The sequence below is a fragment of the Zea mays genome, chromosome 6 (assembly GCF_902167145.1).
Source record: "Zea mays cultivar B73 chromosome 6, Zm-B73-REFERENCE-NAM-5.0, whole genome shotgun sequence".
NCBI lineage: Eukaryota > Viridiplantae > Streptophyta > Magnoliopsida > Poales > Poaceae > Zea > Zea mays.
In genome coordinates this window covers 112,251,128-112,266,020 of record NC_050101.1, presented here as the reverse complement: position 1 = coordinate 112,266,020, position 14,893 = coordinate 112,251,128, and the positions used below count along the sequence as shown (strand labels likewise).

At 50.2% G+C, this 14,893-nt stretch overlaps 1 protein-coding gene across 1 annotated transcript; it reads right to left on the bottom strand.

The window, feature by feature from the left end:
• Positions 1–10,050: 10,050 nt before the first annotated feature.
• Positions 10,051–10,995, bottom strand: LOC109940293 (uncharacterized). The gene is made up of 3 exons (XM_020539729.1): positions 10,869–10,995; positions 10,596–10,786; positions 10,051–10,509 (listed from the first exon to the last, which is right to left on the bottom strand). Exons 1-3 carry the CDS (start codon positions 10,984–10,986, stop codon positions 10,051–10,053), a joined length of 768 nt encoding a protein of 255 aa, XP_020395318.1. The 5' UTR covers positions 10,987–10,995.
• Between the last annotated feature and the right edge of the window lie 3,898 nt (positions 10,996–14,893).

Below are 14,893 nucleotides of genomic sequence, written 5' to 3'. Positions count from 1 at the left end.
AGAGGCATGAAGAGTGGGAGAGACGTGGAGGAGGCTAACTCAGACAACTCAAGGCCGAACCCTCCCTCTCCCTCTCTCTATCTCTCTCGCGACGCTTGTAACCCCTACTACGAGCTCCCTGGTGCAAGATAATATAAGCCTCATCCTCCCTCTTGTGTTCCATCTTGCATCAACCCATCTGGGCAGGGACACGCAACATCAAATTCACTGGTCGGATTGAGGGTCCTCGCGGGTCCGAAACGCCGACAGATAGGAATAGTACATCCGGAGGGTGCCATTTGCTTGGGAGATCACTAGTTTCATGGACCTCTAAAAAGCAAAATAGTGTTAGTGTTGCCTTGTCAACCGCCAAAGCAGAATACATTGTCGTGGTTGCTTGTTGCACATAAATTATTTATATGAAACAAACTCTTCTAGACTATGGTGTAGTTCTAGATAAAGTACCTTTGTTGCGTGATAATGAGAGTGCCGTTAAAATTGCTAATAATCCTGTAGAACACTCGCACCAAGCACATTGACATCCGTCATCACTTCCTTAGGGATCATGTTGCTAAAGGAGATATTGTATTAGAAGGAGAGAAACCGGAAGATCAACTAGCGGATATTTTCACAAAGCTATTAGACAAAACCCGCTTTTGCATCTTGAGGAATGAGCTAAATATTCTTGATATCAGAAATTGTACTTAATCCAAAAATGGTAGTGTCAAGCTTGCATTGCATATTTAAATTTCTAGTATTGCATCTAGTACTTGTCTAACCTAGTTGAGATAAACACCAACAAAGCGAATGAAAAAGCTTAACTCGGGCTCAAACTTGACAAGTTCTAGTTTTTAAGCTTTTTAGTACTTAAATTTCATTTACTATGCAATTGTTTTTTTGAGATGTGCATATGGTAATGCACTTAGGGGGAGTATTCACAACTCAATTCACATTTGAAACCCCTAGTGCAACTCCCAAATGCAAAATCTCACCATTTGCTTATTTTCCTAAAAACTACATAGCCTATGGCACAATATTTTGAAAAATTATGAGAGAATATGTGAGGGTGCCAATACATGTCCCAACATGTGTTCTTTTGTGTGCTTATAAGTTGGGATTTGGTTTGATTCAAAATTCCTGGTAAAATCTCAAAATGCCCTCTGTCTTGGCTCACTGGACAGTCCGGTGTGCACCGGACACTTCACTGTGCACTGGACAATGACTATGTGTTGTCTGGTGAGCACCAGACAACCACTGTTCACTATCCGGTGTGCCCATGACCTGTTTTCAAAAAAGACTTCTCTCGCCCGAGCCGAGCCTAGGCTCTTTCACTTCCTCGCGCCAGCATCCAGCGCTGCGCTTTGCTCTCTGTGTCCCCTACACCGCCCTGCCTTCGCCGTTTTCCGTGCTATGGAGTGCTCCTTCCTCCTCTCCTCTGGTCTTCCTCCCCTCTGGTGAGCTGCTCCCCCCTCTTTCCTCTCTCTCTCTCTCAATTTATCTATCTAGAGAGCCAAGAGCCCACCTTTGCACCACATCTTCAAATTCTGTGAAATTAGGTGAAATTCATGTGTGCCAATGTCTCCACTATACTCCTGTGAGTTTCCCGTGCAGGTGTTGTGCTCCCTGAAAGGGAAATGTGCCCTTGGGCCATTTCTAGTATATTTTGGTGATTAAGTGTCCAACACATATTGATTGAGTTGTTATATGCCAAACGAAGAATGAAGTGCAAATCAACAAGAAGGTATGTTTCTAGACTTAGTACATTTGTTTTGGGTACTAATGAAGTTACCTAAGTGCTACCATACAGTGTCCGGTGTAGAAAAAGATTGGAAGAGAGTGCCTGTGTGCAGCCAAGACTCAGCTCGACTTGGCACACCAGACTGTCCGGTGGTGCACCATACAGTGTCCGGTGCGCCAGGCTGGTCTCCGGCAAACTGGCCACTCTCGGGAAAACTTCGGCGGCGTACGGCTATAATTCACCGGACTGTTCGGTGGTGCACCGGACTGTCCGGTGAGCCAACGGCCGCCAGAGCAACGGCCGGCCGCCAAATCCGCGGGTGACGCGTGGCCCGCTCCAACTGTCGGCAGGGGCACCGGACTGTCCGGTGTGCACCGGACAGTGTCCGGTGCGCCAACGGCTACAATGCTGCAATGGTCAGCTGCACCAAATTAGGAAGGAGATCACGCACCGAACATGAACAGTGGTTGTCCGGTGGTGCACCGGACTGTCCGGTGGTGCACCGGACTGTCCGGTGCGCCACCCGACAGAAGGCAAGATTAGCCTTCCAAGATTGCCTCCAATGACTCCTAGCTGCCTCGGGGCTATAAAAGGGACCCCTAGGCGCATGGAGGAGTTAACCAAGCATTCCTTGATCATTCCTAAGCACCAAGACTCCATTCTCACGCATTCAATTCTTTGAGATAGTGACTTGAGCTCCATTTGAGTAGAGAACTCGACACGTTGTGTTTTGAGCTCAAGTTATGGCTTGTGTGCGTGATTGTGCTCTTGTTTTGAGTCTTGTGTGTGTTGCTCTCCCCTCCCTTACTTTCGTGCTTCTTTGTGATCATCAATTGTAAGTGCGTGTGGGGGACATATATCCCCCGGGTCCACTAGAAGGCTAAAAGGCCTTGCGAAAGGCCTTGGGCCCAATAGTTCGCAAGGACATCCCTTCGTGGGCCTCGGGAGGGACGTCTTACGGAATGGGTTAACTCAAGATTGGATCAACACGAGCCCAGATGGCCCGATGGATTTGAACAACGACCGCAACAGTGATCCGACCTTCCCGCGCAGTGCCCTCCTACAAAGGAACTGAATAGGGATAGGTCGGCGGAGTTATAGGAAGATAAGCTCAGTTGGTTCACTATTACTTAGGCATACACAGTTATCATATCCTCATGTAAAGCTCCACGGTCGAATATATAAGGCCTAGGGAGCACCCCTTCAGAAGACATCTCATCTCACCCTTTAGCCATTCACTCGACTCTCTGGTATTCTTCATACTAGGGAATCCTCTTGTAACCTACTACACAAAAGACCCACGACGTAGGGTATTACGCACCTCAAAGCGGCGTAAACCTGTACCAGATTGTCTAATGTTTCTCGTGCATCTGGCACGAACCATCGAGCTATAGTCGGTGACATCGTCCTACTCCAAAAAGCACCTTGAGGGGCAACCCCGGGTGCGCGGTCGGACCCAAAACACCGACAGTTGGCGCACCAGGTAGGGGGTGTGTCACTGATCCAAGCTAGATCAATGGCCGTCACTTTTCAGCACAAGATCTTCCTCTGCCCCAGGTCCATGTTCTGCTTCGGAACCATCTCATCCGTGGCAGACGAAGAAGGAACTCTACACCGCATCGCGGATCTGCCGGAGAAAGAGTCTTCCTCAACAATCTCCGGGAAAGCCAGAGCAAAGCAGGGAAAAGTGCAACCTCCGGCGCTCCGAGCAAAGACCACTCTCTGCGAGCCAGGAGCTGAGGGTCCATCTACCCGAAGAACTCCGCTGTCCACCTCTCCTACAGGAAAATGGACACGGATCACAAGGAGAAAGGAAGCAAACAAGGTGAAAGATTGTCAAACTGCTCTTCTGGTGCCTCCGCCCTCAAAGGAGAACAGAAAGAAGCTCATCACAACGACGACTCCATTCTACCCCGACGTCCTCTTCATCAGGAGAGTGGAGTCGCCCCCCATCTCCGATGATGAACCAACTGCGCCCGGGGAAGAACCTCCTCAGTGGGAATCCCGCCGACGAAGGAACCGACGCCGAAATATTCGGTGATATCACGAGGCCGGAGAGCGGGACCCGGCGCAGCCCATATCGCGAGATGAGGTCTCGGAGATGCGAGAAACTCCAGAGGAACGGGTCTTCAGGGAAAGAAGGAATTCCTGACGGCGCGACCATCGACGAGCTCAAGAGCAAGCTGAACAGGAAGCAAGGCAACGCCGAGAGAATCCTCTTCTCGGGCGGAACCTAAACCCCGACTTCGCCCGAGCCATGAACACGCCGAGTGAGGTCGGTGAAGTGTTGGCTCGGATAGCCGACGGTCTTCCCCGAACTCCAGACGCTGAAGGCTATCGGCGGCTGCTCACTCGGGCAGCTAACCATCTTCTGCCTCTCGCCCACTCGCCGAGCGATCTGTGGCACGCCATCAACAGTCGCCGGGACGCGCGGAGCTCCATCAACACCTCACGCGAACGGCGGCACGAGAACGAGATCCGACGCCGAGAAGAGTATGATCAGGACCATGGTGTCCCTGCACAGAGTCAGGCCACTAGAATCGAATCGACGACAGCTTCAACCGGCGGCACGACCCGGGGACGGTCGAGGCACCACGACAACAACTCCCCTCCCCGGGACAAACATCATCATCGCTGACAGGAGGACACGTGTGGGGTGTCGGCGCTCACTCCACGTCTTAGGGCCATTCAATGGCCCCCTAACTTCAAGGTCTCCAACATCGACAAATACGAGCCTAAGCAGGATCCGGGAGGCTGGCTGGCCGTCTATACCACCGCCGCACGAGCCGTTAGGGCGACGGAAGATGTGATGACCGCATACCTGCCCATCGTCCTCGGGTAGGATGCTCAGCAATGGCTACGACACCTACCCCGACCCTGCATCGACGACTGGAGCGACTTCAGTCGGTGCTTCACCGCCAACTTCCAATCCCTCTCCGACAAGCCGGCGCAGCCATGGGACCTCAAATCCATCAAGCGCCAAGGGGATGAGACTCTCCGGTCGTACCTCAAAAGATTTCAGACAATGAGGAATCGAATCCCCGAGGTCGTGGAAGCATCGATGATCGAGGACTTCTACCGGGGATCCAATGACTCGGCCTTCGTCCGGACCATACTGCAGAAGACGCCATCTACCTCCGAGCAGCTGTTCCGGGAAGCCGACCTCTACAACACTACTGATGAACGAGCTCAAGACCTCATTGGAGGAGCGAAGCCTACACCAACGGCACCGCGACGCGACACGAACCAGCAACCCGACAAACGTTGGGAGAAGAGGCCTCGCAAAGAAGTCCACGCCGCCGGACCACCCGCCTCTCGCGCCCGAGGAGGACCTCGCGGAGGCAAACATACACTGGACGACATCCTCGACGCACAATGCCCGTACCATAAGGACATGTGCCACACCCTCCGGAACTGCAGGGACTTCAAGCTCTCCGTTGGGAACGGCCGACCCTTCCAACCTCTACCACCTTCCCCACCTCGAGGAGCACCCGGAGAACCTCGATAGCCCCAACGACAGGAAGGGGGAGGAGGCAGAGCATTCCCGCGCGTCGACGGGGAAGTCAATGTCATCTTCGGCAGACATGGGTCGCAGGAAAGCAAGAGGCAACAGAAGCTCAACGACCGTTAGATACTGGTGGTGACCACCGGTCCTCCTGCCCCGTATCGATGGTCCGAGCACCCGATCACCTTCACTCGGGCGGATCAATGGCTCAACTTCGATCATCTGGGCAAGTACCCGCTCCTTGTCGACTCGGTGATCCGAGAGAGCCGGGTAAAGAAGGTTCTGGTGGACGGAGGAAGCAGCATCAACGTCACTTTCCCTCGGACGCTTCAAGGCTTGGGAGTCACCCTCAAAGAGCTCCACGAGTCAGACACTCCCTTCTTCGGCATCGTGCTGACTAAAGGAGAGTATCCGCTTGGGCACATCTACATGCCGGTCACCTTCGGAACTCTGGAGAACTACAGAACCGAGTACCTGAGGTTCGAGGTGGCGAACATCGACTGCGGATACAACGCGATCTTCGGCAGGTCTGGAATGGCGAAGTTCATGGCCATTCCACATTATACTTACATGATATTGAAGATGCCGGGACCACAAGGAATCTTGACTGTGCGCACCGACTTCCAAGGCACCGCAGAGTGTTTCCGAGTGGCCATTCAGGCGGCCCTCACCACCAAGCCGTCGGCGACCTCTTCTGCGCAGGCGAACTCAAAGCCTGAGGAAGACCTCACGGTGCCCGCGAACGAAGCTCAAGCCATAACCTCTATGCGGCCGACTGAAGAAACCAAAAGGATCAACCTCGGGTTCGCTGATGAACGCAAGACTGCCATCATTAGCTCCAGCCTGGATGACAAATAGGAAGGCGCGCTCGTCCAGTTCCTGCAAGATAATCGAGACGTATTCGCATGGCAACCTGCGGATATGCCGGGAGTCCCGAGAGAACTGGCCGAGCACAAACTGAAGATCTATCCCCAGGCGAGGCCGATCCGATAGAAATTACGACGTTTCACGCCCGATAAGAGAGAAGCCATCTGTGTAGAGCTAGCTCGCTTGGTCACGGCGGGATTCATTAGAGAAGTACTACATCCCGAGTGGTTGGCAAATCCTATTCTTGTACTAAAAAGAATAAAGTGTATTGGCACATGTGCGTCAACTATACAGATCTCAACAAACACTGTCCGAAGGATCCCTTCGAACTTCCTAGAATAGACTAGGTGGTAGACTCGACCGCCGAATGTTCTGTTTTGTCTTTCTTGGATTGCTATTCTGGGTAACATCAGATCAGCCTGGCAAAAGAAGATGAGGAAAAAACAACATTCATCACCCCGTTTGTAGCTTTCTGCTATACCTCCATGTCGTTCGGTCTCAAAAATGCTGGAGCGACTTACCAGAGAGCCATTCAGACATGCTTAGTCGATCACTGGGGCAAGCATGTGGAAGCTTATATGGACGATGTGGTGATCAAGACATAAAACTCAGAAAATTTCATTGAAGATTTACAGCTGGTCTTCAACAGTCTGCGGCGATATCGATGGAAGCTCAATCCTGAAAAATGTGTCTTCGGAGTACCAGCTGGAAAATTGCTCGGATTCATTGTCAGCCACCGAGGAATTGAAGCTAACCCAGAAAATATCGATGCTATCATGAGGATGGATGCACCGCGGTCACAAAGAAAGTACAAAGGCTTACTGGATGCATGGCGGCTCTAAGAAGATTCATATCAAGGTTGGGAGAAAAGGGACTGCCGTTCTACAAATTGCTCAAAAAAGTGGACAAATTCCAGTGGACCTTAGAGGCTCAGGAAGCCCTAGATGCGCTGAAGAGATTCTTAACAACACCACCAGTGCTAAAGCCGCCGCACCGAGGCACGCCGAGTCAACCGGCAGAAGATCTACTGTTATATATCTCTTGCACGAAGCACGTGGTGAGCACCGCGTTGGTAGTCGAGCGAGCAGAAGAAGGACATGCCCATCCAGTACAGCATCCAGTCTATTTTATCAGTGAAGTTCTGGGACCCTCGAAGAAGAAATATCCTCAAGTTCAAAAACTACTGTATGCAGTACTTCTAACTGCGCGCAAGCTCCGTCACTACTTTGATGACCACAAAGTCATAGTAGTCACTGGATTTCCAATAGGGGATATTCTCCACAACAAAGAAGCCATTGGAAGGATAGCCAAGTGGGTCTGTGAGCTGGGAGCCCATGACATTGAGTTTCGACCCCGTACTACAATCAAGACTCAAGCGCTAGTTGACTTCGTATCAGAATGGACCGAGCAACAAGTGCCAGATAACCCAAAAACTGCAGAAGTATGGCAGATGTATTTCGATGGCTCGCTGAAACTACAGGGGGCAGGCGCAGGGATCCTCTTCATTGCACCTGGAGGTGAACAACTCAAATATGCTCTTCAGTTACTATTCTCAGCGTCCAACAATGCAGCAGAATATGAAGCTTTAATTCATGGACTGAACATTGCCATATCGCTGGGCGTCAAAAGACTAATGGTAGATGGAGATTCACTGGTGGTCATAAGTCAGATAAACAAGGAGTGAGATTGCTCGAACGATTCCATGGGCAAGTACTGCACAGCCGTCCGAAAGCTAGAGGACAAATTTGAAGGGCTGGAATTCCATCATGTGGAGAGAGATCGCAACGGGGCAGCAGATGCGTTGTCAAAGCTAGGATCGAGTCGGGCTCAAGTCCTGCCTGGAGTTTTCATCCAAGAAGTACTACACCCAAGCATTTCATCAGATCGGGCAGAAGAGTGCAATATTCTGAGCCAACCAGAGTCAAATTCTGATGACTGGAGGGAACCAATCATCAGATACATCAAGAATGAGGAGGAACCAGATGACAGAAACGCAGCAGAGCGCATTGCAAGACAGTCGGCTCATTATACTCTCATCGGGGAAACACTATACAGAAGGGGCGCGACAGGAGTTCTCATGAAGTGCATTCTTTCGGCTACTGGGCAGCAACTGCTAGAAGAGATCCACGCTGGGCAATGCGGGATACACGCATCGTCCATGACTCTGGTTGGGATGGTCTTCAGGTCTAGTTTCTATTGGCCGACAGCAAAAAGTGATGCCGCCGAGTTAGTCCAGAGATGTGAAGCATGTCAATACTTATCAAAACAGCAACATCTACCAGCGCAACAACTGCAAAACATACCTGTAACATGGCCATTCATGTGCTGGGGACTGGATATGATTGGACCTTTCAAGAAAGCTCAAGGAGGATGCACTCATATACTGGTTGCTATTGACAAATTCACCTAGTGGATAGAATACAAGCCCATCGCTTCTCTAACTTCAGCTAAAGCAGTGGAATTCATACAAGACATAATATTCAGATTCGGGATACCGAACAGTATCATAACTGACCTGGGATCCAATTTCACTAGCTCAGTGTTCTTCGATTTCTGTGAACAAAAAAGCATTCAGATCAAGTATGCCTCGGTGGCGCACCCGAGAGCCAACGGGCAAGTAGAAAGAGCCAACGGAATGATATTGGAAGCACTCAGAAAGAAGGTCTTCGATAAGAATGAAAAGTTCGCAGGAAAGTGGATCAGAGAGTTGTCGTATGTTGTCTAGAGCCTGAGAACTCAACCCAGCCGAGCTTTGCATGGAAACACTCCTTTCTTTATGGTCTACGGTTCGGAGGCAGTGCTACCTGCTGATCTCAAGTTTGGGGCACCAAGATTAATCTTCGAGAACATAGCAGAAGCTGAGACTACCAGACTAGAGGATGTTGATATGCTAGAAGAAGAACGATTGAATACGGTGATGCAGTCAGCCCGGTATTAGCAAACTCTAAGGCGCTACCATGATATGGCCATACGACATCGATCCTTCATAGTGGGAGATCTCGTCTTCCGCCGAATTCTAACGGGGGAAGGACGGCACAAATTGTCGCCACTGTGGGAAGGGCCATTCATAGTAGCAGAAGTCACTCGGCCTAGATCATATCGTCTTACTCAAATGGACGGCACGGAAATAGGGAACTCATGGAATATAGAGCATCTCAGGAAGTTTTACCCCTAGCTAGATTTCAAAAGCTATTGGGATGGCATTGTATTCTGTAAATTGGGAAATATGTCATCAATAAAAAGACTTCATTCTCAAAGGCACTCGAGCTATTTATTGTCAATCTGCATGCTTACTCGACTCAGGGTGACCACTATACCCTACTAACGGAGCAATCGACTTAAGTCGGCGACGACTTAAGGCTATATGACATGCTCGCGCTTACTTAACTCAGGGTGACCACTAAACCCTACTAACGGAGCAATCGACTTGAGTCGGCGACGACTTAAGGCGGTGTAACATGCTCGCGCTTACTTAACTTAGGGTGACCACTATACCCTACTAACGGAGCAATCGACTTAAGTCGGCAATGACTTAAGGCGGTGTGACATGCTCGCACTTACTTAACTCGGGGTGACCACTATACCCTACTAACGGAGCAATCGACTTAAGTCGGCGACGACTTAAGGCGGTGTGACATTCTCACGCTTACTTAACTCAGGGTGACCACTATACCCTACTAATAGAGCAGTCGGTTTAAGTCGGCAATGACTTAAATCGGCACATCATGCTCATATCTGCTCGATCCTACACAAGCACGCTTGCAACTACTCATCTCAGGGCGATCTCTATGCCTCGTGAAATAAAAAGAAGTTTCAAAACCATCGCGCTGCACTTACTTCGGCAATTGTAGCAACTGTTGAATTCAAACAACAGGAAAATAATAATAGCATTCAGTACTGGAAATACTTTCTGGCAGAATATTCGAGTACACTAACCACATATACAATGCATTCAATGTTTCTACTTGGCAATGTTTTTCTCAGGAGCAACCGACGAAGAAGGACGGCTTGAAGAATCAGGAGCAGCGTTGATGTCGGCGATTATGTCATCAGGAACAACTACACCGGGTCTTCTCATCAAAATTTGCCCCGCGCGAATGGCTTTGTCCATAGCCTTGTCGCGCTGGGCCTTCAAAGTGGCAGACGTGTCTTCAGCAGCTTTGACAGCAAGTCGAGCAGCTTCTAACTCTTGGATGACTGATCTTTTGGAACCGCGTAGATCCTTGATGACAGAATCTTTGCTCGAGATCAATTGCCTAAGACGAATCATTTCATCCAGGGACTCTTGTAGCTTGTAACGGTGATTATCTAAGTCCTCCATGGTGAAACGATGGCTCCTCTCCAAGATAGTCAAAGAATTACTGGCGTCGCGGTACAACTTGTCAAGGTTGTCACGAGAAGTTGCAAGGACACGTTTTTCCTCATGCAGACAAGAATCAGCTCTCAAACATCAAGCAGGGAGTAAGAACACAGGAGAGAAAGTCAAGTAAAACTTAATTCATCGGCTACCTTTTCAGAATCAAGCTGAGCACTGAGAGAGGAATTCAAAGTGTTGGCATCATTCAGAGAAGCAGAAACCCGAGCCAAGTCCCTCTGACCTTGGGAGTACTTCTCCTCGGGGTCAGAGTACCGCCGAGCTAAATCCATCTGACCTTGAGAATATTTCTCCTCAAGATCAGAGTACCGCCGGGTCATATCTAACATGAAATGGTTAAATAAGGACAATCAGTCAGAAAGCAGATTAATCAAGTAGCCAAGGAGGAAGCAAAAGGCACTAACCAAGATTTATCATTTCCAACTCAGATATTCGCCGCTGAAGTAGCACTGGATTCCACAGTGTTAGAGATAGAGCTCTTTCCGGGACAGAGGCACCTTGCGATCTCAGCTGACCAGCCATCTCGTCAACCAAAGCCTGGTAATGAAAACAAATGAGTGCAAAGACAGTATTTCACCCGGAGTATAGTCAGATCAGGAAAAGCCAAATTACCAGGAGATTGGAGACGAACGAGGGAAGCCCCAAATCATGGGAAGCCAGTTGGCGACTTGACGAAGGATCATCAACCGAGGCAATTGGCAGAGCATCACTGAGGACCAACTCAGCATCACCGGCAGGAATCAAAACTCTAGCAGCAGGTGCGCCGGCCTCTAAGGCGACTTCCTGATTCGAAGCACGTGCTGCTGCCATGCAATCAGAATGTGGAGGTGAGGACTCGACGTGAACATCCATGTAAGTGTGAGAAGGGGAACCCGCTCGGACACCCTCGGGGGCTGGGTCACAGCTCGCGCTGCCCACCTGAGCCGGGTCATTACCGGCAACACCCTCGGGGGCTGGGCAAACGCTGGCGCCATCCTTGGGGATCAGGTTCTCTGCTGCAGCCACATCTAAGGCTGGAGGATTCTCAGTCACTTCCATGGGAGCGGAGCAATCTGGATCAGTTGACTATGAAGACCGCACTCTAAGGTCGATGAGGCAGGAGACGCTGCTCGGGATAACTCTAACCCAACATCATGCAAATCAGTGCAAACGTCCATCATACCACCATCTGTCGGCTCGGACAGCAGATCTTCAGGGACCACATCCTCGAGAGCCTGATCAAAATTTGCCAGAGATAATTCCTACAAACCAACGAGAGCAGACAAAGCTAGAGAAGGAAATTCACTACTCTCCCCACTGACTATATAGCGCCGACTGTTCTTCCGAATCAAGGGGATTTCTTCCTCCTCTTCCTCATCCTCGTCGATAATACGAACAACACACCCATTGGGATCTGCTCTGGCTGGATTGCACCCATTGGGCTCAGCATCATCAAGGTCACACCCATTGGGGTCAGCGTCAGCCCGGTCACACCCATTGGGATCAACTCCAGTAAAAAGCTCCACTGGCACTTCCTCAGCAGCGGGAGCAGAAGGGCTGGCATCCTGATTCAAGCATGACACTCGCCGAAGTCGTCTCTTTTTCTTCTTCTTCCCCTCAGCAGGAGAAGTTGGTCGATTGGCTTGGCGAGGACGCTTCGGGCGAATGCTATCAGATCTCTGGGAAGTCAAAGTCTTCTTAGGCTATGGGATAGTTGCCACAGCTAGCGTTTCAGCAGGAACCGAGTCAGAGGAATCCGCAGCCAACATATCCAGCATGACACTTATCTCTACATCGCGTGGGTTTATGGGCATCTCAAAATGAACCTGTCTCTCATCATTGGGGATATCATCAAGCGAATCAACCAAAGCCTCAACTTCTTCGGGAGAGGGTCGTACTCTAAGACCCAAACCACTGTCACCAGCGGGGGGATTTGACACAAAACTGATGAAAGTCTTGGAAGGAGGCAGATTCCAGGCAGAATACGCAACAGGGGCACAGATATTCGACACCTTACCTCTAAGAATCATTTCAAACCTGCTTACCAGATCCACAGCAGGAATCCTTCTGTTGGTAACCCGAGTTGAATCAGCGATACCATGATACAGATAAGCCGGGTACGCTCTGTCCTTCAGTGGCTGAATGTTCTTGAAAACAAAATCTGCACCTACAGCTTCAGCAGTCAGACCCTTCTCTTTCAACAAACCGACTTCGGCAAGCAGAACTCTGGCCTCAGCTATCTCCAAATCTATGGGAGATTTAGTCCAACTTGAAGCACGAACGTCCGGCTGTCTCCCTGACCGGGGGGAGGGAGTTTCCATGATTCTCAACAATAAACCATTCCAGGCGCCATCCTTTGATGCTGTCCTTAAGTGGGATATCGAGGTACTCTGTCTTCCTCCCACGGCGCATCTCCAGACTCGCACCGCCCACGAGCTGGTGCTGCCCCCCCCGGCCATCCCAAGCCGATAGTGGTACAAGTACTTCCACAAACCAAAGTGTAGCAGAATACCAAGGTAGGCCTCACATAGATGAACAAAAACAAAAACTTGCAGAATGGAATTGGGATTCAGATGATAAAAATCAAGGAGACCGCGGAAAAAAGGAGAAATAGGAAGAGCAAAGCTACGGATGAGAAAAGGAATGTAAATAACGGACTCGTGGGTGTCCTCCGTCGGAACAGTGACCCCACGGCAGATCCGCCAAGAACAAAGCTCCTTCGGAGGAAGAACTCCGACAGAGACAAGATGAAGAAGGTCAGACTCAGAAACAACAGACATGTGGTTACCTGCGAAAGGCAACTGACTGTTGGGATCGATGGGAGGAATGATCGCAGCAGAGGAATTCTGACTCTTCCGCTTGGGCGCCATCTCAATCTCGCTGACGAACTGAGCGGAAGCAAAATCACAAGGAAACAGAGAAGGTCTGGAAGCGGAAAAGCAGGGCTAGGGCTCAGAATGCAGAGGCATACGACAGCGCGGTACAAATGGGGTTTTCCCGGGCCAGATGCCATGTCCAAAAAGTGCCCAGTCATCACTCGGCTGTTGTTTCCAAAATGCCAACGTGACCCAGTATAACTCAGCTGTTATTTCTAAAAACAGTGAAGTGCCCAGTCATCACTCGATCGTTGTTTCCAAAATGCCGACGTGGCCCAATATAACTCAGCCGTTATTTCTAAAACGGCTGGCGTTACCAGTATTCACTCGGTCGTTATCTCTAAAACACCGACGTGACCAGTAATCACTCAGTTGTTATTTCTAAAATGCCGACGTCACCAGCAATCAATCGGCCATCATTCCTGAAGCGCTGACGTGGCTCAAAAGGACTCGGCTATTACCTCTAAAACACCAGCGTCACAAAAAAAACCACTCAGCTGCTACCTCCGAAGATACTAACAGTAAATCAGCCGTGTTTTCTCTACAAATATGCAGGCAGATCTAAAATGCGGCTCGACGATTCCAAGTCGTTACAAAAGTATTACTTCCAAGAACAACGGCTAGGTTAAGCGTAAGCACGGTCGATCGACCAACTGGAAAAGTAACGGCAGGAAAGCAAAGAAACGTACACAGAGTGGGATAAAGACTTCTTCATTATAAAAAGGAGGGGAAGTATTACCAAACTTAAAAACCAACTCATTATGAGTCGGTCTTCTTCCCACTGTTTGATACATTACACTACATTTCACTACACTATACTACTGATTACTACTACATTACTCTACTGATACTACTTCTACTACTACTTAACTATACTAATAGTTAAACCAATGGTGCCTAGCCACTGGCCTTGTTGCTGCCTTTCCTGCTGCCCTTGCTGTCGTCGCCCTCGCCTTCGCCCTTGTCATCGCCATCGCCGTCGTCGCCGTCGCCCTTGTCATCGCCATCGCCGCCGTCGCCGTCGCCTCCGTCGTCTCCATCGCCGTCGCCTCCGCCGTCGTCGTCGCCATCACCATCGCCGTCACCGCCGCCCTCCTCAGACGATTCCGAGGAGGCCTCCGACTCATCTGCGCCCTCAAGCCCGGCGCGCTCGATGACCCGGATGTAGGTCCACACTTCTACAACAATCCCTTGGGAGTCGTCTGAGTCGTCAGATGACGCCGGGGGAGAGGCGGGACCGGTGATCCCTCGGACTCGGAGGATAACTCCTCCTCCGAGTACTCAGAGTCGCTGAAATCCTCCGAGGGAGGAGTCGGCTCGCGCTTCCGCTTATCGCCGGAATGGTGCGAGGAACTTTCGCCTTTCTTGCTCTTGCCCATGATGGAGTAGAAGAGAAGAGAAGAGAGTAAGCAACAAGCAGCAGTGAGATGTGTGAAGATGACGGAGAAGCAAGCACACTATTTATAGAAGAAGAAGGCAACCGCTCACCTCCTACCACGACCACCGAACAGTCGCAAAAATTCAATATGCAATTCAAACCGTCTAGAAACACGTTAGGCGGCTGGCGCCGTTTC

What these genes read in the sequence shown, in the direction of transcription:
- LOC109940293 (XM_020539729.1), bottom strand. Translation starts at nt 10,986, where the DNA reads ATGGCTGGTCAGCTGAGATCGCAAGGTGCCTCTGTCCCGGAAAGAGCT. An exon ending in GTTGGAAATGATAAATCTTG is followed by an intron (nt 10,787 to 10,868) that starts GTTAGTGCCTTT and finishes ATTTCATGTTAG; the next exon opens with ATATGACCCGGCGGTACTCT. An exon ending in AGCTTGATTCTGAAAAGGTA is followed by an intron (nt 10,510 to 10,595) that starts GCCGATGAATTA and finishes TGTCTGCATGAG; the next exon opens with GAAAAACGTGTCCTTGCAAC.